At 38.6% G+C, this 23,362-nt stretch overlaps 1 protein-coding gene and 1 long non-coding RNA gene across 2 annotated transcripts in view; one reads left to right on the forward strand and one right to left on the reverse strand.

Annotated features, from left to right (window-relative positions):
- The window catches only part of LOC130369340 (dynein axonemal heavy chain 3-like), a 101,356-nt gene extending 86,893 nt beyond the window's left edge, over nucleotides 1-14,463 (reverse strand). The window contains exons 1-3 of the mRNA XM_056574480.1: nucleotides 14,371-14,463; nucleotides 3,768-4,279; nucleotides 3,326-3,458 (exon numbers count right to left, since the gene is read on the reverse strand). Coding sequence (XP_056430455.1) covers nucleotides 3,326-3,458; nucleotides 3,768-4,179 — 545 coding nt within the window. The 5' untranslated portion in view covers nucleotides 4,180-4,279; nucleotides 14,371-14,463. The remainder of the gene's footprint in view (nucleotides 1-3,325; nucleotides 3,459-3,767; nucleotides 4,280-14,370) is intronic.
- On the forward strand, nucleotides 1,334-19,358 carry LOC130369342 (uncharacterized). Its single transcript, XR_008892724.1, has 3 exons — nucleotides 1,334-1,418; nucleotides 2,088-2,202; nucleotides 18,751-19,358. It is a non-coding gene; the product is annotated as an uncharacterized LOC130369342 (long non-coding RNA).
- The last annotated feature ends 4,004 nt before the right edge of the window (nucleotides 19,359-23,362 follow it).

Genomic DNA, 23,362 nt, shown 5'->3' on the forward strand with positions numbered 1-23,362 from the left:
GATTGTTATTAGGTAGTGTCTAATATCTGTCTGTCTGTCTTTCATCAATTTCATATCTATCTATCTGTTTTAAATATATCTCAATTTTTAACTATCTATATGTCCATCACTCTATCTATATGTTCTATCTATCTTTCTGTCTACTATCTGTCGATCTATTTATCTATCTGTGTAATCTATCTGTATATCTAATTTGCATTTATCTTTATATCTCTCTATCTCATATTTCTAATCTATGTGATATAGCTATGCAATATATATATTTATCTATTCTTCTATCTATTATGTATTATCTATTTCTCTATATATGGGAACTATATAAAATATGTATCTATCTGAAATATCTAGCTATCTAATGACTTCTCTATTTTTCTATCTATTTATCTATCTATCTATTCCATTTCATTGCTACTTTACATCTATTTAACACAAATCTCCATTCCATTATCTACCTATCTGTATATGTATGTATTCTATCAATGCACAAATCTATCTATTTAACATTTAGCTTATATCTTTCTATCTAATGCACATCTGTCTAATGCAGGTATCTACTTATCTGTTATCAATCTATGTCATCTACTAATCTAAACTGTATGTTCTATATATCCTATCTATCTAATTAAACCCATTAAATATATGTATACATAGGCAGACTTTCCTCCTCCGTGGTCTTAGTGTGACCCTCCATGTGCAGAGCAGCAGCAGTAGCTGGCCCCATAAGAAACAAGCAGGAAGCCTCATTAATGTTTCAACCCGTGTGACCTCGGTGCGGATAGCAGAGTGTAAACACAATCCCAAATTAGATGAAGGAACGCTGTTGTTATTCTATTACATGTTGCATATATGCTGTGAACAGCATGCCACTGTGCCATATATATATATTGCTTATTATAAAGCACACTGTTCAAATAATGCTAAAATAATAGTATCCCACCTGAAAAGGTCCTAAGGCTTCTTAGTCAGGCTGATTCCCTGGGATAATGTGTATTTTGCTTTCTCATTGTGTTTGGTCTAAAGCTAGTAACAGCCTGGAAGCAACACTTTGCTAGAAAGTTACACTGGTTTATAGAACAAAGAACACTGTACTAGGGAGCTGTAACATTAGCCTCAACTTAGCGTGACAATCTGCTTCCTTACCTACCAATTTCAATTAAAAAAGGAATATCAGTGGTCTTCTCTATTGTCCTACATCCATGTTCCTTGCCACCATGGAGATAGTAACTCTAATGTGTATTACTGTGTCTGTTACAGCTGTGACACTAATCTGCTTTTGCAGAGAAATACAAAGGGGTGGAGGAAGAGAGAAGTGATAGCCTGCTGACTTCTAGACTGGGAACCAAAACCTCAGGCCAAGTCAAGGCTGAATGGAAGCGACATCAAGTAAATGCTTCAACGTTCTGTCCTTCATCAAGAAGGTATGCAGGTCTTTTTTCCTCTTTTCTTGTAATGAAAGGTAGACTGTCATTAGGGATTCTCGCTGAATCCCATCTAACAGAGACAGACCTTATACAGATCGCTGGTGTCTGCCAAGTAACCTATAAAGCGTACAGGTAACCATTGTTCTACAGGCAGACATGAAGCCAACAGCTTCAATCTTTGACAGATCCCAGCAAGAAAATGCCCAGACTTTCTTTTTAACTCTTTATTGACTCTGGGATTTGGCTCCTGTATAATTCGTAGTAAGTGAGTAAACTGATCAAAGGGAGGGACATAATACACACTACTGAATGTGTGGTTTCCTTCCTTATGTTATACACTGAAACATTATTGTGTACTATTGTTATCATTTACAATATGCAATCTAAAGAATATACATGCTACTTTGACACTTACTTTGTGTCCTACAATAAGCTTGATTCTAAAAATAATCTTAGGACTGTACTTGAAATTTAAAGCAGCCATGGCATTGTGACTATCCTTAAGATACAGACAATCACTCTAAAGCTGCCTAGGTCATGTGACCTCTCTCTATACGTTAGTATATCTAGGCAATTGGTAGCACTCCTGCCATTATTATTATTATGCTATGCATTACCACTACGCATATATTTATGTTGTTTTTTTTCATTTATGTTCATTTCTAGTGCCATATATAATATACAGATATGCATTACAAGAAGCCACGTTTTATCACATGAAAACAGAACAAACATAAAACACGAAGAGTGAATGAAAATATGTATGGATGGTGTTGGACAGGTCAGTAAGGCAAACCCACATCACGTGTAGCATGCATTGCTATTGTCTTATTTATGCCTGTAATGTAATTAACAATACGATAAACAACATATCATTAAAGCTATGGAAAGATATAAAACATACAATACATATACATAAAAAAATGTTGTTATATGTGAAAGCTATGGCTGATAATTCTGGTGATGGTATTAGGTTTAGATATTCTGTGCATCAAGCCAGGGATGCTTGCTCTTGCAGGAACCTTGTCCATCTATTGCAAAGGAACATGCATGCCACTTGTACTGCAGCTTTCTGACCCCAGATAACACTGTGTTAGTTAAGCTTTACACTTGCCTACTCTCTTAATGCTATTTGACAAGCAGAAAGCAGGTCTTAAGGAAGTCAATGAATTTGAACAAAATCATCTAGAAGTATTATGCGGACTGACAGATTACATAAAACAATCACATTGCAACTGCATCTTTATGGAGCATATTTCTTCAATTAAAGTGACATCTTGATGGGAGTAAGGGACTCTTTAGAGGGCAAACGTGTACCTGGCTTCTAACCATTACACCTAATAGCAGAATAGACTATTGCAGAAAATTGGGGTTCTCTATGGGGGGCATTATTTAATTGTAGTGTGTGCTTTATTTCCTGCTTTGTCAGGGACTTTATTCTATGAGTTTTCCCTATTTAGCTTCTTTGTGAAAATACATGTATAGAAATGCCTCCCTATTCTATCCAAATACAATAGGGGAGATTTATCATTCAGACCAGACCTAGTAATTATGAGGCGCAAAGCATACTTACTTACACAGTGCTTTGAAAACACTGTGATGAATGGGAATTTGCTTAGGTTAATGGACCATCTATACTTAGGACTTGTTGCTGAAAAGGCATTGTAAGCATTAACTTTGCAGCAGGACAACACATAGCTACTGGGATTACTGGGGATTAACATTACAAAAAAAAATCTGAGGCTTGATCAATGCATACAATATGATGAAATGGCTGCAAATGACTATTATTATAATGGATAGAGATGTTATTCACTATGCAGAATGTTGTGGTGACGGGTTAGTGAAGTAAAATAAAATTGTCTTCGATCATGGAAGGTGACTGAGTACCAATGATAACTTACATGTGCAGGTGCCCTTCACTTGGTGAAGCTGGTCTGGAGAGGCCGTGTGTTGAATACCTTGCTGGAGGGAAGAATACAGCGAGCACTTCCTTGGTAGCTGCATCATGTTCTCTCCAGTCCTCTGCAGCACAACCTTCAATTAAAGTTCAAAGGGAAAAACATTGAATAAAAGTCCTAATGCAAAAGGCTGCATGCACTGTTTACAAATACAAGTCATCTAATAAACAATCAAATCTACACAACACATATCTCCAGCATCAACATATTTAAATAAAAAAAAAGCTGCAGAATTCTAGAAAATGCAACCAAATAAATCTCAAATTAAATTAAAATGTTACTGCAAATATGTAGTAAAATCTTTAGAAATAAGTGTGCTTGCTAAATGCATGATTGCCAGGTAAGTGTCTCTTACTGGGGTATATGATGTATTTGTTTCACTTACCAAGATGTTTGCTCTTCCTCTTCTTGTAAGCTTTGGTAGAGAATGAATGGTTTTCAGGTTCGGTGGAGTGTTTAGTCCCCTCCAGTTCCCCGTGCTGTTCAGTTGCAGGTGTACTGAAAGAATGACTGGCTTTGTCTGGAGATAAAGACAGTGGCCTGTGGAAGCCAAGGCTCTCTGCATTGTCTGATGATGTTGGAAGAAGTGGCAAACTCCTATGGGGAGGCAGGTATTTGCTGCAGTCTGCAATCCAAACAGGTTCATTTGTGCTCTTATAATGACAGCAGCCTTGGTTTTTGTGTCTCTGAGTGTCTGTGCACTGAATCGAGGGATGTCTCTTCTCCTTAGTATTTATTTGCTTCTGGATTGGAGGGAGAGGTTCTGAGTTTCTCTGTCCAACATCAAAGGCAGGCATGCAATTGGATGATACACTGTTTTCTGACTGGTATTCAGTTCCCCGGGTTGCTGCATTGCTGAAAATCTCACAGTGGTCTTCATTCCTGGACCCAGGAGCTCTGTGTGATTTAAAAAATAATCATTTAAGAAGCCAGTTTTCTCAACACTCCTCCCCTCATCACATTCTTGCTTTTTTCTAGTGTAAAACAGTAACTATTTTGGAAAAGGGATCACTTAATAAAGCCAAGGTCAGATGATTTGAAAATAGCGTAATCTGCCGTAACAAATCATTAGCGATAACATCATCCAAATTTATGAATTTTATTTCCCTGCAGTCACAAACATCAGACATTTATTCCAAAAAAGAAAGCTGTTAGATCCTTCCTCCAGTTTCCATAGTGATTTCATTTTTCCCCCTTTTATCACAGATTGGCTGTAGAGCTACTACCCTTTGTTGTTTAAAAGGCTTATGCTACCGACTGTCAATATAAAGCACAAGGAACCACAATACATTGGAAACTGCCAATTGTCCTTAGCAGAGGAAAATCAAAACGTACAGGGGCTCCGTGTCAGATGGAACATTCATAGTATACACACACATATATATATAATGCAGCAGGACTGAGTCTGGTAATATGGAACAACACATCTTTGTAGCTCTATAGTTATATCAATGAGTTATCACTGTGCAGAAAACACCTTGCTACATCTGTATAGATAGATAGGTAGGTAGGTAGGTAGATACTAGACAGATAGACAGATAGATACTAGATATATTTATAGCTAGATAGATAGAGAGAGAGAGAGAGAGAGAGAGAGAGAGAGAGACTAGATAGATAAATACTAGATAGATTTATAGATAGATAGATACAGATAGATTGATATGAGATAGATAGATAGATAGATAGACAGATAGCTATATAGATAGATATAATAGGTAGACAGATAGATAGATAGGCAGGATAGGTAGAGATAGATAGATAGATAGATAGATAGATAGATAGATAGATAGATAGATAGGCAGGATAGGTATAGATAGATAGGTAGATAGATAGGCAGGATAGGTATAGATAGATAGGTAGATAAATAGATAGATAGATAAAGATAGATAAAAGCTTGAAAAAGACCAGGGAGCTGGTTGAAACGTTGTTCTGGACACCCTCACTGTCATGGAATAAACTACTTTTTTGGATTTTATTACTCAGTGTGCTGCGGATATTTTCAAATTATTATTATTTTTTTTTAGATAGATAGATAGAATAGGGAGACAGGTAGAGATAGATAGATAGGTAGGTAGATACTAGATATATTTATATATAGATAGAGAGAGAGATAAATACTAGATAGATTTATAGATAGTTAGATTTATAGATAGATAGATAGATACAGATGAATTGATATGAGATAGATAGACAGACAGACAGACAGATAGATAGATAGATAGATAGATAGATAGATAATATATAGATAGAATAGGGAGGCAGATAAAGATAGATCGATAGATATGGATAGATAGGCAGGATAGGTATAGATAGGTAGATAGATAGGCAGGATAGGTATAGATAGATAGGTAGATAGAAAGGCAGGATAGGTATAGATAGATAGGTAGATAGATAGATATATTAAAAAAACACTCCAAAACAAGTAGCAGTGTAGCATAGGGACAGCTCCTCCATTTAACTATTTTCCAGCCATGACAGTAACTCAGTTGCATGTGTTAAACATAGCAAGTCAACAAATCTGACTTTCCCCACGAAATGTATGAGTGCAAAGATTAAAGATTCCAATTAAATGGGCTCCCTAATCCTCACTTATGAGCCTAATAACCAGAAAGCGGTGTGGTAGCTTCAACTCTTAATTACTAAATTCATATTTAAAAGCTTTTTCTTTGCACTCAACAACTGACTGCACATTAAATCTATTGATTTTCTGTCAACATTTGATATAAGCAATAAAAATGGGCTTCCAGCTTTAAATCCTTAGCACTGACGTGACGCTGTACATTGCATGGCTGCAGCCAGTAGCCATTTCTTAAAGCTGTATGCAGACAGCTTTTCAATATGCAAATATTTCCCAGCACACGTTAATTGAAGCTAGGCGTGCATGCTGCCTCTGAAGATACAGAAGCTGATGACAGATAAGATCTGCATGGCTTATTCCCTTTCCCAGGAATGTCAGTTCAGATGAGAGCTGGATACAAGTGTTGTGCCTTCACCACTCAATAGAGGAGACAACGTAAAACTGAAAGGGTTGGAAAAAATACACTACACTGCATGCTTAACTCAACATACAGTAAAGGGGAAAGCAAAAGTCTTAGCCCATCAGATTGGTTGACATCTAAGAGGAGTAGTGGGGAGGATGTACATGAAGATCTTAAGTTTTCATACCAGCAAGATTTCTCAGATTTGTTTGATGCTATCTCACAATTTAGACATATCAGAAGTAGAAGCCATATTAATTTTAATACTATACCGAGTGTGATTGTTTAGATGCTTTATTAGGTTAATTATGTAGAACTCATCTTAGCAACATCATGTACGGTGTGATGACTTTGACAGGGTACAATGCACAATTTTGATTCCATTTCTATGCATATTAAGGTCATCAAGTAAATTGGTATCTATCAGACCACCAAACTAGCTTGTATAATAGTACTTTAGAATGTGAAATCAGAGTCAGACTGGCCCACTAGAGAAACCTTTGATGGCCATTAGTTTGGGCTGATTAATGACAAAAAAAATATATTTCTAGTACAGCCCCATCTAAAGCTGACAGGACAGAATAGGATTTAGTAATTATACAGTACCAATCATGTGGCAAATGGGATTAAAGCACCCGGGGGTGCTAGTGGGAAAAGAGAGACAACAAAACATTAGTTAGTAAGTATATTTATTTATATCCAAGGCCAGTGCATCCAATACAATGCTCATAAACAACAGGTTTCATCATTTTCTCACGTAGAGGTATGCTAGAATGTACTCCTATATTTCAGAGCTCTATTAAAGGGGAACTCCGGTATTAGACATATTATCCCCTATCCATGATCTTCACTCTGTGCCAGATTAATGTCAACCACAACCCGAAGCTGGGGGTTACAGATATCTTCATGGGGGATCCAGAGATACACAAATACTTTATCTCAGTCTCTCATGAATGTGGCGTGAGGACCATGGCAGCTCCAAGCCTAGCACAGCCAGCAATCTTAACATAAATGTTCAGAATGCCAGGGTGCCGGCCAGAGATTGTGGGGGTCGCATCGGTCAGACCCCCAAAGATTAGATATCGTATCCCCTTTCCTGTGGATAGGGGATAAAATGTCTAGTACCGGAGTACCCTTTAAGCTCCTAAATACAGCTAAGGAAACACAGGTAATAAACCTTTGTAAATTATCATAGAAAAATGAATTAATAGTTTGACTGATGGTACTGTAGTATATTCTAGAGATTTCTTTTATTTTTCATAATTAGATGTCTTAAAGTTCTGCAGCGATAAGGGAAAGGGGATAAATGTCTGATCACCCTGTACAGGGACTTGGCATTGCCGCAGCTCTGTGCGGCAAATGCTCATGTTGTCGTGTTTGTGAGGTTGACAGACACCCCCTCCATTTAGCTCTATGGGAGAGGCGTGGATGCACGAACGCTGCATCTTTGCCTCTCCTATAGAGATACATGGAGGGGGGGTTGTCGGTCGCGGCATCATGCTGTGACCGACACGCCTCCTGCACGGGGAAAGACGCGCAGAGCTGGGGCCCCGTACAGGAGATTGCAGGGGGTCCCAGGGATCGGACCCCCCGCTATCAGTTCATCACTCATCGCTGCAAAATTCCTTTATAGTGGTTAAAGTGCATAAAACAAGAAGATGTATCACTAGTGCAAACAGAAGCATTAACATTTAATGCTGCTCCATGGTCATGGCACATTTCAGGAGCAGACCCCCTTAATCACGTGCACTGACTTCTTGAAGCTTTAGAAGTCAATGCACATGAATAAGGGGGTCCGCCCCTGAAACTTTGCGCCATGAGCATGGAGCAGCATTAAAAGTAAATGCTTCTGTTTGTACTTTCTCTGTGACAGCAACATAGCTATCACTGATTTGCACCATGGAAGCTCCTATCATAGTGCACATGGTTTTCTCTGCTAACTATCTTGGGAGTTTTGTCCTTGTAAATCGAACTCCCTGAATCTTCATAGATTATTTTTAAAACCATCATTGTTTACAAGGTGATGGCAAGGTATTCTTGGATAATACTAGTTCTGTATTCATTACTACAACATAGTCTCACAATATATAGATTGGCTACAACAGTGATCAGCCTCAGCCAGTGGTTGGCTGCAACAGTGATCAGCCCCATCTAGTGATTGACTGCAACAGTCATCTGCCTCAGCAACCGATTGGCTGCAACAATGATCAGCCTCAGCCAAGGATTCGCTGCAACAATGATCAGCCTCAGCCAGGGATTGGCTGCAACAGTGACCGGCCTCAGCCAGTGATTCGCTGCAACAGTGATCAGCCTCAGCCAGTGATTGACTGCAACAGTGATCAGCCTTAGCCAGTGATTGGCTGCAACAGGGACCAGCGTTAGCCATTTATTGGCTGCAACAGTGACCAGCCTTAGCCAGTGATTGGCTGCAACAGTAACCGGGCACAATAAGTGATTGGCTGAGTGGGTTGCTCCTGCAGGGAGAAGCAGGAAGTGGAGAGGACTAGGGACTAGGTGCCAATGTGTGTCAGTGTTGTCAGTGTGGTCAGTGATGAGCTGAGTGTATTGCCCTTACTTGATATAGACACACCAAATGCACTGCAAAAAGAGAATAGACATAAGATTGCTCTGTAGAAGCACCCATGTATGATGTGTGTAGGGCATATGTGCACGTGTCTCTATATTTTTTGATATGTGGACCTCCTTATCATTACTGTCAGTCATGTAATTCCTGCCATGTGCATTAATGTGGCAAAATGCCAAATATAACATTGGTTTAATGAATTTATGGATTTCCACAATTAGATCTATGCTGGTGAGTCTATAATTTATTTCACTGTACACAAGTGGTTTTATTTGACCCGTGTTTGTAAATGTGGTTATTACCTTACACTTTGAATGTATGAGCACTTTTGTGCATATTATTCTATATGATCATTCACTTTTCATTATTTTCAAATTTTTTATTATTGAGTATAATACATGTTAACTTCCATGAGAAATGAAAAAAAAATCCCTTAAGAGAGGCTTGTGTCCCCCAGCCAGGCTCTCATTGAGAACACATATGCTTATATTTATATAAAAAGCTTATCTATATATTAGATAGATATTTAGATAGATAGAGTTCAACAAAAAGGACCGCACTCCCTGGGGTGCCCACGGGTGCAAGCTGGTCGGACCCAGGTCAAGAGCCCCCACAAACAGCCAGCAAAGCAAAACAGCAGCACTCCGGTTTAGATGAAAGCGTGTCAGGCTTTATTCATCAGATGCCACGACGTTTCATCCGTCTCTCACGGTCTTTGTCAAGCAAAGACCGTGCGGAGTGCTTGACAAAGACCGTGAGAGACGGTTGAAACGTCGTGGCATCTGATGAATAAAGCCTCACACGCTTTCATCTAAACCGGAGTGCTGCTGTTTTGCTTTGCTGGCTATTTAGATAGATAGATAAATTAAACTGAAAAAGATGGCAGCACTCCGGTGTCCAGGGGAAAAAATAATGTGGCTTTAGTCACCAAATATCATATGCAACGTTTCGGCTGCCTCCCACAGCCATTGTCAAACCGGCTTGACAATGGCTGCGGGAGGCAGCCGAAACATTGCGTATGATGTTTGGTGAAAAAAGCCACATTATTATTTCACATGGACACCAGAGTGCTGCCATCTTTTTCAGTTTTGCTTATTTGGGGACTTTCCTTTTGGACCAAGTCTCTCTCTGGCAAGCACCCACCATACTTGTCCACAGTGCTGCCCGAACTCTTCTTTTGCTAGATAAATAAATAGATAGCAGAAAGTGTTATATCTCTTCCATATTTGTACCTTTCCCTTAATACAATGTCATAGTTAATCAAGATTCTTTATTTATTTCCATTCAGACATTCAGTAGCATTATTTTAGGGAGAGGGATAAGATGTTCTCTGCTGGTTTCCACTACTTATTAGGTACACTCTTCTTCATTTGAATGATGCTAAATCTATCAAAATGACATTAATTTATGCAGAAAGAATAAACATTGTAATGGCGACTATACATGCTGAAACACAGCGTGAAGAAGCATCAATATTGCATAAAAGAATTTGCATATACAGAAAGGCAAGTGTTAAAGCGATGCTCTGGTCGAAGGCCAATGCCATGTAAAGATGTACAGGATTAAAGCAGCAGAAGGTATTAAAGGCCACATTAGACCCTCCTGTGAGTGATGACACAGATGCAGAATGTTCCTTGTCAAAAGCTTGTGTTTCAATTGATTTTCTTCTGCTGGAATCGATCATGATGTCAGGAAGCAGAACTTGTAAAATAATAAAGGAATTTTATTTCAAGTACACTATTGGTAGCTTTCCCCTTACTGCACAAGAAATAACTATACATTTACAGTTTTTTAATTTACTTTCTAGTTTCTGTACCAGCATCTTGCCAAATAGGATAAGTGGCATGGATGACACACCAAATACAAACTACTTTCATATATAGACCATAGACTGAAATAGTAAAACTTTCACTCCACTGAAATCAACAGGGTTTTGGGTCCAGGTTTGCTGGACTATGAAAGAAGCAAGGAAATTACTGGTGTGGTGCCAAGTGGTGGGACTCTTTTTATTCCAAGACTCCATGGGGGTCCCAGATCATTGTACAACCATCAGTGTTATTTTCTGACATGTTTCATTGACGTGAGCCAATAACTAAATTAGAAAATACCATTAGAGGAAGGTGCTTTAACCTAAAAATTCAGCAAAAATTCAAACTTATCAGATTCGGGTAGAAACATATGTGTTGCACATCCTCACAAGCTTCTATGTGGGAATCAACCAAATAGAAAGGTATTATTATATTAATAATAGAATTATATAATTCATGAAAGTAAAAGAACAATATAACACATTCCCTATAGTACCATTTGTGGGCTTAAGATCCAATCTTAACATGAGCCATAAAGCAGAAAGGAAAAAAAAGAAGAGATACATTATATAGTTATATATCTATATAAGTCCATTCACATAGCTTCTAATTGATAACCCATAAACTGATCTCTTAGGAAGGTTATAAGCAGAGTTTCCGCAATTATAAATTCTGGTGTTCTTGTAATATTACAGTATGATCATTCAAGAGGTTAATGTATTCCCCTTTAAATAATTATCACAAGCCATAATAACAAATGTCTTTACGCCCATATGTGTTGCACATCCTCACAAGCTTCTATGTGGGAATCAACCAAATAGAAAGGTATTATTATATTAATAATAGAATTATATAATTCATGAAAGTAAAAGAACAATATAACACATTCCCTATAGTACCATTTGTGGGCTTAAGATCCAATCTTAACATGAGCCATAAAGCAGAAAGGAAAAAAAAAGAAGAGATACATTATATAGTTATATATCTATATAAGTCCATTCACATAGCTTCTAATTGATAACCCATAAACTGATCTCTTAGGAAGGTTATAAGCAGAGTTTCCGCAATTATAAATTCTGGTGTTCTTGTAATATTACAGTATGATCATTCAAGAGGTTAATGTATTCCCCTTTAAATAATTATCACAAGCCATAATAACAAATGTCTTTACGCCCTTTTTTTCTTTCTTTCTCTTTTTTTTAATTTTTTTTACTTTACATACTTATATTTTTTAACTTATATTATATATAGCATGATCTGGGAGAAATGCACGCTTAAGCTTCTCTGAACGACGCCATTATAAGTCTATGGGGTCATCCAGAGAAGCTGAATGGAGATCACTGCGACCCAGGGAGTGAAGCACCACAGCAAACACTTCTCCTGGCTTATTTTACTGATCAGGGAGTTTCATCTCTGACCGATCAAACGTTTTGACATTACTCTGTAACATGTTAAGGTGTCTTTTTAAGAATAAGGACACCTAATAAGAACACCTGAACTTTCTCAAGAACAACTTTCCCACAATCTTCCACACTAAACAGTATATGGTAGCCATACATTTTCAATAACTGTTCGGCCAACGATTGTCACTTCCAATTTCCCATACACATGAGCAATCAGAATGTCTGACTGTTTGTGTTTTCTCTATGGTGAGGGAAGTAAGATATAGCCAAAGTACTCTGCCACTGGCTTACTCCCACATCTGTTGGTGGAGAGGTGAAAGGCAGCCATAGATCCTTACTGTCGGCTAAAAATAAGGTGTATGTGCACGATTACACTGAACACCGGCTTTACAGGGACCCCAGACCAGAGTTTTCTTTTCACTGTAATAAATACATTTCTGTCCCTTTGGTCCTCCCCTTACGGGTCCCAATATTTCACTCCCTCCTACTAACTCAGCTCAGTCTTCTACACTTCAGGGCAGAATACACAGGCTCCACTGCAGACCTAAAAAACAGGCCACATCTCAGGTCTCCAGGACAGATATAGCTTCACTGCAAATTGTCTCTTGGGCCTTGTGCCTTTGTTCTTCTTAAACACCACAGGGTCTGTCACTTATAAAACACTTTTCTTGTTAAAAGGAATATATTATAAATACAGCTTCTCTATGTGTCTGCACCACAAAGAATGTACAGTATGAAGTAGCCTAAACAAAACAAAAGAAAAAATGCAGTACTTTGCACTCAAGCTTTAGTCTACATTCCGACTACATTCTAGAGAGTAATGCCTGCTTCTTGCCACCATCTTGGTCCTGAATGTTGGCTGTCTTGCTATGTATTGGTTGGTGAAGCACATTTCTCATAAATATATACGGTAATATGAACAGTTTTCATTACTTTTTGTATTTAGAGATGAGCAAAACTGCAATAACTGTATCCAAAACTGAAACTGACACCCCTGCTGCCAATTGGTTTTAGTCTGAAGAAATTTGTGCAGCTTTTAAAGTGCTAAAGATTAGGTGTATACAGTCATAGTAGACCTCAGACAAGCAACAGAGACACATCACATCCACCTCAACAGGGGCGTGTATCACCAGCCCTCTTCCAATTTTACCTGTATAGGTGCACGGAGCTTGGAGGGCCACTCCGCTGGCTTGAATTAGCCAAAAGTTTAAAGTAAACAGAGTTTTCCAGCAGCTGATACAGTAGAAAAAGATATTCTTCTTTATTTACGTTATAAAAACTTTATCATGACAGCAGTGCAGATATAACGTTTAATACAACGTGTCCGGCCAGTTGATTTAGGATGCAGGCCACTCAATTGGCCGAAATGCGTGTGAACTAACGTTTTATCTGCACTTGCTGTCATGATCAAGTTTTTATAATGTAAAAAATAAGAATACCTTTTTCTACTGTATGGGTTGCTGGAGAACTCTGTTTTCTTGAGACCTCAGACTGTCATCCTGAACTTTTCTGGTCAGAGCACTATGAAAGTGGCACTAATTTATGCAGACTAAATCAATCAACGGTTTAACTCCCCAACACGTATTTTTGTACCATTTGGCACAGACACAAGATCTGAAGTTCTAGTTAAAGGGTTCATCCAGGAATCGAAAAACGGATCTATTTTCTTTCAAAGACTGTTCCCTGTCTGTCTTAACTATGGTTGTGGTATTGCAACTTGGCTCCATCCACTTTAATGGAACTGATCTGCAACCTGGAGACAGACAGGGAGCGGTCTTTGAAAGAAATGATCTCTGTTTTTCGATTCCTGGATAACCCCTTTAAGAAATGTATAAAAGAGTAGTAAACGTTTGGGACAACCTTCCAGCAGGTGAGGTTGATAAATCCAGAATAGCTGAATTTAATCCTGAATATCAAAGCTGAAAAAAAAAAATAACAAAAGAACAGATTAGATGGAGCATGTGGTATTTATCTGCCAACAATCTTCTGTTTCGATGTCTATTTAAAGTGGACTTATATTCACCCATATTTGTACTGCCACATCAATAAAGTATTACATCTCATATGCAAAGTTCATATAAACAAAGAAGAATATCTTCTTTTTTTTATAAAGAACTAATGCCTCCAATTGTTATTCTACCTCTACGAAATGATGCACCGTTAATTGTAATGGAGATCCTCATAGATCAGAACAGAATGGCTATATTTTTCTTACTATAAAAAGCTCCTTCAACGAACAACTGTAACACAATGCACATGGGTGTCTTTTAACCACGACGCCAAGATAATATGAAGGATGACAGGCTTATGCAGGGAAAGGACAAGTCCTCTTAATGCATCACCATCAGCAGCTGGTGTTACCATAGCAACAATTATAGCTTATCTCTACGGCACTCCTTAGATAAATAGAAGATAACGTCCCTCTAAGGTGTGCCTTAACTGGAATTACTACTACTAGTCATTAAATGTAATCCATAATATATATGATTGAGCAAATGTATAATATCCCCATGAGGAATAACACTACATATAGATCTTTGATGATTCTAGGAAGATTAGAACGGCAGAATATTTATTTTCATTATCTGTATGTATACATATTAACACGCAATGATACGCAGACTTTAGTCTCTCTATAACTTCTTGGTAACAGTGTTGTTGACTATACTGTAGCATATATGCTATGTTTGTATGAATGTTACATTCCATAGAAATACCATGATCCTGTTGCACGCTGCCAGTTCACACTCTTAAGATATCATTATGCACTACAAAGCCATTAAGCCGAGTTGCTATTTCTTCTTAAATATTACTTCAATATTTTACAATGTAGACACAGGAGGAGGTTAGCGCTGTAAATGTTTGTAGCATTGCTCCCAAGAAAATGTGTCAAACAGAATTAAAAATGAAATACATTTACTGCACTTATGAGCCTGGTACGTTTATACATTAGAAGAAACTACTATATTTGTCAGACATCTAGAGAAAAATTAATGGTGCAGATTCAAGTCTCAGAATGTAGTGTGATCCCGCATAATCTGGGGGAGGAATGCACAAGCAAATGTTCAATTCCCCAACAGTGCCCCCACAGTGCCAAGAAAGAATTACACAATTCATTCAAAGCAATTGCTTTCCTTGCAATGCATAGATGTGCTCAGACCCCCCCCCCCCCCCCCCCCCCCGAGTAAGAGACGCTATAGAGCAGTGACCTCAAACTGTGGCCCTCTAGATGTTGCGAAACTTCAACTTCTAGCATGCCTGGACAGCCTTTGGCTGTTCAGGCATGCTGGGAGTTGAAGTTTTGCAACCTCTGGGGAGCCACAGTTTTAGACTACTGCATAGACATTCTCTGCCTTGGCTAGTAGGTGAGGGGGCTAGACAAGAAGGCTCTTTTAAATAATATATTTATGAAAATGAGTTTCCTAAACAAGTTGTATTGTGAGATGTGAGTAAAAATGTTAAAAAGATACAAAATTATTATGTGATCGCTTGACCTGTGCTGTTAAAGGGAAACTCCAGTTTGTAAAAAAAAGTATCCTTTATCCTCAGTGATTTCCCACCATAAAGGATAAGTATCATGAAAAAAAAATTATCCCCTATCTGAAGGATTAGAGACCCAGCTCTCCTTCGCAGTTCTCCTTCCTGTTTAGAGACCCAGCTCTCCTTCGCAGCGGCGCGCCACAACCCCCGCCCGGACCAGGGGCCATCACACCCCCTCCATACGGTTTATAGGAGAACCGTTCGGCAATTTTCGGCTTTCCAATAGAACTCTATATATATAGGGGGCATGTCGGCCCCCGCTTTGGGCAGGGGTTGTGACGCGTCGTTGTGAAGGAGAACTGGGGCACTAAACAGGAGATCGTGGGGGGGCCCATCGCTCAGACCCCCCCCCCCCCCCCCCCCCGCAATCTAAAACTTATCCCCTATCCTTTGGATAGGGGATACATTTTATTTCATGATACTTGTCCTTTAACAAGTCGATTGGCTGAGCGGGATGTCAATCCCAAGATCAGTTCTTCTTGGAAAGTGGGGGAAGGAGCACTCAAAGAGGTGAGTTGCGTCCCATTCTGGAGGTCGCAATGGGGTCTCGGTGGTTGAGCCCCTTGCAATCAGACAGTTATCCTCTATCCACAGAATAAGTTTTTACAAATTGGAGCTTCCCTTGAATGATAATAAAAAATATAAACTAATAAAATAATAGTAACATAATAATAACAATGATAAAAATAATTACAAGAAATGTTTATAACCATACCAGCTCCCTGTTTGATTGACACACAGGGCTCGTCTGCCAGCAATGACCCATGTGGAAATGCCAGGCATGCTCTTGTATGACCGGAATCAGACATGCAGTTGGTTGGGGATTTTTATAGTCACTAAAGATGTGAATCCAACATAAAATAAGAATAATGGAAGGGCATACAGATATCTTCCCTTTAGGATCAACTTTTGTTTCAAAAGCAGCTTTGATGGTCAGATGTAGGCTGTGTACTGCCCAGTCATCTGTCAAGTTATTTCAGTATTCAATAGCTTGTGCAAAGCAGATATTCATATCAGGTGGCCAAAGAGTCATTTAATTATAAAGAACAAACTATTTGTAAATTAGATGGATCGATATCCAAACCTATACTTAAAGGACCTTAAAATAACTTTAGAATGCCTGTTCAGTGCAATACCCCTTTAACATTAATGCATTCATCTACTTTTGCCAAACTAGTTATATCAGTTTCTCTTTTATATGTTTTATGAAGAGGAGAGTAGAAGTCTAAATAGGGGGGGGGGGGGGGGGCTATGGATACAGGTCGATATTTACTAATTGCCTTGTTTCATTCTATACTCTAGTCTGGACCACCGATGTGTGCTGCACTGGATTTACTAAGAGACGCCTCTCCATAAATCCAGTGGATCTGAGGCTGTCTGTATGCTAAAAATCTAAGCCAGCTCCTAAAGTCACATGTGATTAGGGCATGAACCCTGTGTGCCCCTTCCATGCCAAGCCATGTAGCCCTTTCTGTCTCCTTGGCATGAGCAGTGCAGACTGCCAAAATCATGCAAAAAGTGAACAAATCGCAGACTTTTGTAAAAAATAATGGGACTTGTGCAGTCAGGTCCGCTCACGCTGATTGATACATTTCCCTGATTGTGTTTTTTGGTCTTTGCAAAAGCATTTCACACAGTCTACTGATGGGTATATCCAGGTCTATAGGTTTAGAATGTTAAAATCTACCTTACCCTACCCGAAGAGTGGTGTTCAATGATTCCTACTTTTATAGGTTGGACTTTAACTTAGAGGTTGGACTTTAACTAGCCCCAACAGGTGGCACTAGAGAGCCATCCATTTCTTTTGAATGAGAGCTTTTTTACATTAGCTGCAATGAGAAATTTATCCCAATACTAATATAACAGTAGCCTGTTTTACTTCAAGATGGCTTGCATCTTCCAAATGTATGATGACTGGTAGAAATTAGCAATAAATGTACGTATGTAAATGTTACATACAAATGATTGACTGCTAAAATTCTTGGCCAGTTCTGGATATAACGTCAAATGACAATAAACACAAAATAAAGTTTTAATAATTTTTTCTGCTTATTGAAGAGGTTACCCCAAACCAACTGGCCCTTTGTGGAAAAAAGTCATTGCCTTGCTCAGTAAAACAACTTATCAATTAGCTTAAGATAATTGATAATTGGAGTCAATTAGACTATCCGCACCCATGCTTAAGGGGGCACCTCTGTCTGTGTCTGGAACTGTCCAGAGCAGGAGAGGTTTGCTATGGGGATTTGTTCTTTCTCTGGGCAGTTAATCACATGGACAAAGGTGTCAGCAGAGAGCACTGTGGTCAGACTGGAAAGAACTACACAACTTCCGATGTAGTATTCAGCAGCTGATAAGTGCTGGAAGTATTACGAATTTTAAATGGAAGAAATTTAAAATCCTGTATAACTTTCTGGCATAGGTTGATTTGGAAGCTTCTTTTTTTTTTTTTTTTTACCAGAGTACCCCTTTAATAATTGACAACTCTGCTAAAACTGAATATGACTTTGTAGCAATGTGCAGTAGGTTAAAATGGCTTGTCAGCACTGTATGCCAAGTTTAAAAGAAAACCAATAAGATGATAAAGTTATTGAAATATATCAATCTAGGAAGGGTTCCAATTTTGAAAAAGCAGAATTGATCAAGAAAGGGCAAATAGTAAACACCTGCTGAAGAGTCAAGAACACCGCTGGCACTGCAGCTTCCTCAGTATCCAATTTCTGTATTTCTGTTCAGTGTTTTACTTCAAGCATGATGTAAATGACAAAATAAGTCTTATCTATTCTACTTGATTATAGTATAAATACAGTGTGTACATCTACAAAAAATATTCTGTACAAGCTGTCTATAATTAAATGTATGTAGATTTATTCATACAAAAAATAGCAAACTGTGCTACTATATAGCAAGACAAGGGGAAAATGAGAAAAAAACAAGTAATGACATTTGAATGACAAATTGCTTTCAAATGAGCAGCTACACTGTCTCATATAAGTGAGTACACTCCTTACATATTTGTAAATATTTTATTCTTTCTTTTCATGTGACAACAATGAAGAAATAGAAACAGAAAGACAAAAAGCGAAAAAGGGAAGGCGCTGCCTGGTGCCAGAATCCAAGGTATACCTTGTCAAGGTGAGGAAAGAAGCTGCTAACCACTGGGTGTTGAACTCAGAGCTCAATAACTATAGTCGCTTTTAGAAATTGCGTGGCTGCCGGTGACCCGAATCTCGTCCTGGTTGAACAGTCAGTGGAGGAACAAAGTACCGGTTGGTAGAAGATCCGGACATAGAAATCTTAAAAAAAGGGGTCTGAATGGTGCACACTGTAGGTGACACGAGAAAACCAGCGGGAAAATAAAAATGTGATTTATTTGGCAGTGCGGTTCGGAAGACTGTGCTTCCTTTATAAAGCCTGTTTTACATGTGATGAGTATTCCTTTATATCTACACAAACATTCATGATTTAACACCTTAAGGACCAATACAAGTAAACCTGTATGCCCCAAGGCCTGTTTTTTCAAATCGGGGATGTCTGACTTTATTAGAGAATAACGCTGGTAACGTTTTGCCAATCACAATAATTCTGACTTTGTTTTTTGTCACAAGTTGTCCTTCATGTACATAGTAAAAGTAAGCCGATATCATTTGAAGTTTTTTTTTACAATGCAAAAAAATCATGAAATAAAAATGTAAAAAAAGATTTTTTACTATTTTAACACTAATAGGTTACATATATTTATACATACTGACCAAATAGTTTATGAAATTTATACTTTCAGATGTCTACTTTTATTTTGAAACTAATTCTTTTGTTCTTAACATTTTAAATGAATTAGAAGCCTAACAATTTAACTTGAAATTTTAAAAAATTTTAAAATTTGAAAAGTACAGTACATCTTTTTTTATGTGCTATGCAAGGTTTGCAGAAATTTGAAGGTGGTAGAACATAGGAACCCCGCCCCCCAAATGACCCCATTAAATACTAAACCCCTCAAGGTATTCGCTAGGGGGTACAATTATTACAGTGTGGGGAGTGTTAAAAATTTGAAATTAGCTTTTTTTCACAAATGCATAATTTGTGGGACATATTTTTTCTACACCGCTTCTGATATTTGAAAGAATTGCACCCTATATTTTATTGAGCTGCTAAGCCTGTTGGAAATACCCCCGCTTAGGCCATATTTGGTTCCTTGGCCGCGTGGTAGGACCCAGAAGGAGAGGAGCGCCATTTGGCTTTCAGGGCATCATTTTAGGCCAAATGGATTATAGGCCGCACTTCATGCCTGCAAATGGTTTTAGCTGCCAGAACCATACCGCACCCCCACAAGTGACCCCATTTTGGAAACTACACCCCCTAAAGTATACATCTAGACCAAAAGTGAGTACTTTGAGTCCTTTTTGTGTGTCTGGAATATTTACAAAGTTTTAAATTTTCTTTTTTTTCTCACAAATGCGTGATTTGTAGGCCATATTTGGTTGCATGGCCAATTGGTGGGGCCCAAAAGGAGAGGAGCACCATTTGGCTTTCAGGATATTATTATACAAATGATAGGCCGCACTTCATCTTGCAAAGCATTCTAGCTGTCAGAACAATACTGCATCCCCAGAAGTAACCCCATTTTCAAAACTACACTCCCTAAAGTTTTCACCTAGGGCAAAAGTGAGTACGTTAAGCCCTTATTGTGTGGTTAGAATTATTTCAAAGTCAGTGAAAAAAAAAAATATATATATATAATTTTGAAAAAACTGGTTTGTTTATTTTCTTGGAGGGGGGGGGGGGTGTTGGGTGATAGTCCCCATTCATACTGCATTTCTGCAGTATAGTTGTCTGTTGCCATGTCAAAAAAGGGATGCCAATGTATACTGTAGCAGTCTCATTAAAAAATGAATGGAGCTGCTACAGCATACATCAGCATCACTTTTTATTGACATGATGCTGATGCTCTAACATACTGCTGAAATGCAATATGAACGGAATGCAGTGTAGGGTCACATAGAGCGCATCCACAGCATATTTCACACCACGGATGCCGCCGGCCATCACAAGGGCGAGATCACTGCTGCGGCTGGGTAGCTCAGTGTGTCCGCTCATGACTGCCGGCAGGAAATCCGCTGCTATGGTTGGACACACAAAGCTACCCAGCCGCAGCAGGGAGCACATTATTGTGACTGCTGGCCGGCATCTGCAGCACGTAATATGCTGCAGATGTACGCTGTGTGATCCTACACATACATTATGCATTGTTTTTCATTATATTTATTTAATAATTATTTTTTTACACTTTTTACATTTTTTTTAACATTTTTTACACTTTTTTTTACACTTATTGTTTTTACACTTTTATTTTAATTCTTTGGAATACTTAGTATTCCAAAGCATTGCAGTTATATGCTGCCTGCTAGTTTTACACTGGCAGGCAGCATATCAGGATGTGCCTCTGGCAATAACCGGGGCAGACCTGGGGATCCTTGTAAAGACCCCCAGCTGCCAAGATAACTAGCAGCACCCCACGATCATTGTGGGGTGCTACAGGAAAGAAACAGAGGGAGCCCCCTCCCTCTGTCAAAACTCCTTACAGCTCGCGGTCGCTTCCGATCATGGCTGTAAGGGTCAAACTTCCGGGACCCGAAGTTTACTTTGTCCTGTCCGCCGGGGATCACACACAGCTAACATCTGGCCGGGTAGTTATGGCCCAATGAGCCATCAATTAATTGAATTAATGTGCTGCATCCCCTAATCTAAGATCATGTGGCTTCCAAGTGAGGAAGACTGGACCGCACCTTCTCTTGCTATACTGGTATTCTGCCACCCAATAGTAACTGCCTCTGCAATAGAAAGAACCTCTCATCTTTGGACACAAAGTACACGGGTAGGAAACATATATATATATATATATATATATATATATATATATATTTTTTTTTTTTTTCAAATCAACAGGTGCCAGAAAGGTATAGGTAAAGGTTCAGCTCACCATAGGCAGCATGCAGACCCAGATCACAATGAACTCAGCACACCTTCCAGCGGAAGCCACGGAATGAGCAAGGGCCGTGTTCCCAGGTACAAAGGATAAAGCAAAAAAGAGGAAAATCCGGCTCCCAGGACTGGATAAAAATCGTAGCTTTAATGAATCATATTAAAATCCAAAGTAGAAAAAAAAAGAATAGGCTAAAAAGCACAAACGAAACGCACCAACACGTTTCGACTTGTTAACAAGTCTTAATCATGGTCAATGCTAAAGACAACAGATATACCTTATATACTATTCCAAATGGTGACGTCACCCTCTAAGGTCAGGTGAACACAAGGCAAGAGGTAAAACAAGACATGGATATTACTTAACAGATGGTATATACTGGAGAATCATTATACAAACCAAACGTGTACTTAGTAACCTCTAATAGATGTAGCTCAGGTCGTGTCTGAAATTGAGTCCATACGGGAAGCGAGTATCCAAAACCAAAATCCAATACGCCTCCCGTCTGAACACGGCCCTACTCCAGTCACCACCCCGTGATGGTGGGCGTACCTTCTCTAAGCCAGTCACAGTAATTTGGGGAATAGTACATGTTTATCAATTATGTGTTTCGTAAAACCTGACATGGATCTGTTAGTGATCTTGTTACTGTCAGGTATATGGAGATGTTCTTGAATTCTAACCTTAAGTTTCCTGCTCGTGCAGCCCACATATTGTAGATTGCACCGTACGCAGGTAATGCTATAAACTACATGATGTGTTTGACAGTTAATAAAACTTTTTATATTATGTGTCTGCCCAGTAGTACATGAGTGAAATGTAGTTTGATTGGTCATATGCTGGCATATAGAACATCTAGAATGGCTGCATTTATAGCTCCCTTTACAAGTCAACCAAGTGTCCTGTTTGGGTGAGGAGCTAAACTCACTGGGGGACAAAATGTTATGAAGTGATCTTGCCCTGCGGGGTATTACTCGGATGCCATCCTGAATAATATTAGACATGGTTTTGTCATAGTGAAGAACTGGTAAATGCTTGTAAATTATTTTCTTAATTTCATGAAATTGTTCAGAAAATGGTGTGGTAAATGTGGGTAAAACCTGTGTATTGGATGTGACATTCTGTTTGTCCTGTAAATAGTGGCCAGTAGGTTTAGAATTAACTATATTCTCAGCCCTATTTATGACTTGTGGTTTATAACCTCTGACTCGAAGATGTTTTTTAATGTCAAGACAGGTGTGAGTGTATGTATGATGATCTGATGAGGCACGTCTGGCCCTAACAAATTCTCCTATGGGCAGATTGCGAGTGACATGTTCTGGGTGGCAACTGGATGAATGGAGAAGACTATTACCAGCACAAGATTTACGGAACATCTTAGTATGTATGCTCTGAGATTCGTGATCTCCTATTAGAGTAATGTCCAAAAAATCTATTTGGTCAGGTGAAATATTACAAGTAAAGATGAGAGATAAATCATTATTATTATTGTCCGTATTTAATTTTGAGAGATGTCTATACAAACGAATGACACAGATATACCTATACCTGAATCTAATGTTTCGCAATCACTGGATTTTTCTACACTCAACAATGTTTCACATAAAGCCAGAGTGGCCAGTGTTTTTTCTGGTGATGAAAACGCATCATGTGTCTTTGACCTAAAAAAACTCATGTGGGATCTTGAGGC

The sequence above is a fragment of the Hyla sarda genome, chromosome 4 (assembly GCF_029499605.1).
Source record: "Hyla sarda isolate aHylSar1 chromosome 4, aHylSar1.hap1, whole genome shotgun sequence".
Classification (NCBI taxonomy): Eukaryota; Metazoa; Chordata; class Amphibia; order Anura; family Hylidae; genus Hyla; species Hyla sarda.